At 55.3% G+C, this 1455-nt stretch overlaps 1 protein-coding gene across 1 annotated transcript in view; it reads left to right on the plus strand.

The window, feature by feature from the left end:
• SLC13A4 (solute carrier family 13 member 4) overlaps nucleotides 1-1455 on the plus strand; it is a 50254-nt gene that overhangs the window by 46467 nt on the left and 2332 nt on the right. The window contains exon 14 of the mRNA XM_042782544.1: nucleotides 551-688. Within this exon, the coding sequence (XP_042638478.1) occupies nucleotides 551-688 (138 nt within the window). The remainder of the gene's footprint in view (nucleotides 1-550; nucleotides 689-1455) is intronic.

Here is a 1455-nt window from a genome sequence, read left to right on the forward strand (position 1 = left end):
TCAGTGTAACCCCAAATCCCCCGTCCCCCAGGCAGTCTCTGCTCAGTGCTCAGATGTCTCTCCAGTGCCTCCCTCCTGTCGCCTTGTCGGTGTCAGCATGGGAGCTCAGTTAGTTAAAACGTGGCAAGCAAGGCTATGTGTTCCGGTCCCACACACAATCACCTTACCCAGAAAAAACCCTTAGCTCTGTGCCCCAAGGTTGGGGGGTGGGAGGAACCTGCTTCATCCAAGCAGCTAATACACGAGATTCTTGCTTGAAGAAAGGATTTCTCAGCTTGAGAAAAGTTTGACAACCAATTCCGTAGACCAGCACCCAGATATTAAATACCCCATCTGGGGTAAGTCGGAGCCCATGCCCCCAGAGATGTGCGTGCACAGCATCAGCCCGCTGGGCCCTCCCTACAGGCAGGGATTCAACAACCCCAGCCTGAGTGTCCAGGGAGGGCCAGCCACGCCACAGCAGCTCTGAAGCGTGTGTGTGGCGTGAGCTCAGGGATCGAGCTCTGCCAAGCCTGACCTCAGCCTGACGTCTCTGTTCTCTCCCGACCAGTCTGAAACGTTGCACATTAACCCGCTCTACACCCTGATCCCTGTCACCATGTGCATCTCCTTCGCAGTGATGCTGCCTGTGGGCAATCCCCCCAACGCCATCGTCTTCAGTTACGGGCACTGCCAGATCAAAGACATGGTGAGTGGTGGGCACTCTCTTCTGGTCCAGTGCACGGGGGCACAGGGGTGGTGCCCCAGCCTTCCCCGAGAGCATCTTCTCCACGGCAGCTGCCCTGGTCTGCCAGCACTCCGTCTCCATGCTCTGCTGGAAGGAACGGACGGCACCAGTAGAGAGCTTTTGGTTTGTCCTTGTTGTTAGTTGGCAACAAGCCATTTCCAAACGATAGCAAGCCCACGTGTACACAGGAGGTCTGTTCCATGGGGTTGTCAAGGCTGTGACCTTTTGGAAGCAGATCACCAGGCCCGTCTTCTGAGGTGCCTTTGGGTGGATGCCAACCTTTCAAAGCGGCTGGTTTGTCCTGAAGCACCAAGAATAGCAATAATGTGCTCTCAGGCCTTGTCTAGGAAATGGTACGGAGTGGTGGTGCCATTGAGTTAATCCCAACTGCTAGTGACCCATGACACAGCAGACCCGCCCCATGGGGTTTTCTAGACTGCAGTCTCCATGGGAGCAGAGCAGCGGTCTTTGTCCCAGGAAGCCACTAGGTGGGTTCGAGTTCCAGCCTTTCAGTTGGCGGCTGAGAGTTTAACCACCCACCACCAGGACTTCTTTAGTTTAGGTACATGGACCGAGCAAGAAGTGGCCCAGTTCCGGTAAGGTGGGAGCTTGCTCCAGCAAGCTGCCTCAGTTTCTTCACTGGACCAGTGGGGATACAGTATGAGAAGTTGTATGAACCTAGGGTGAGGGACCAGTCCCTGGGGAAGGACATCAAGCTTGGTAAAGTG

The sequence above is a fragment of the Orycteropus afer genome, unplaced genomic scaffold, assembly GCF_000298275.1.
Source record: "Orycteropus afer afer isolate SDZICR_OR568_19922 unplaced genomic scaffold, OryAfe1.0 scaffold00365, whole genome shotgun sequence".
Classification (NCBI taxonomy): domain Eukaryota; kingdom Metazoa; phylum Chordata; class Mammalia; order Tubulidentata; family Orycteropodidae; genus Orycteropus; species Orycteropus afer.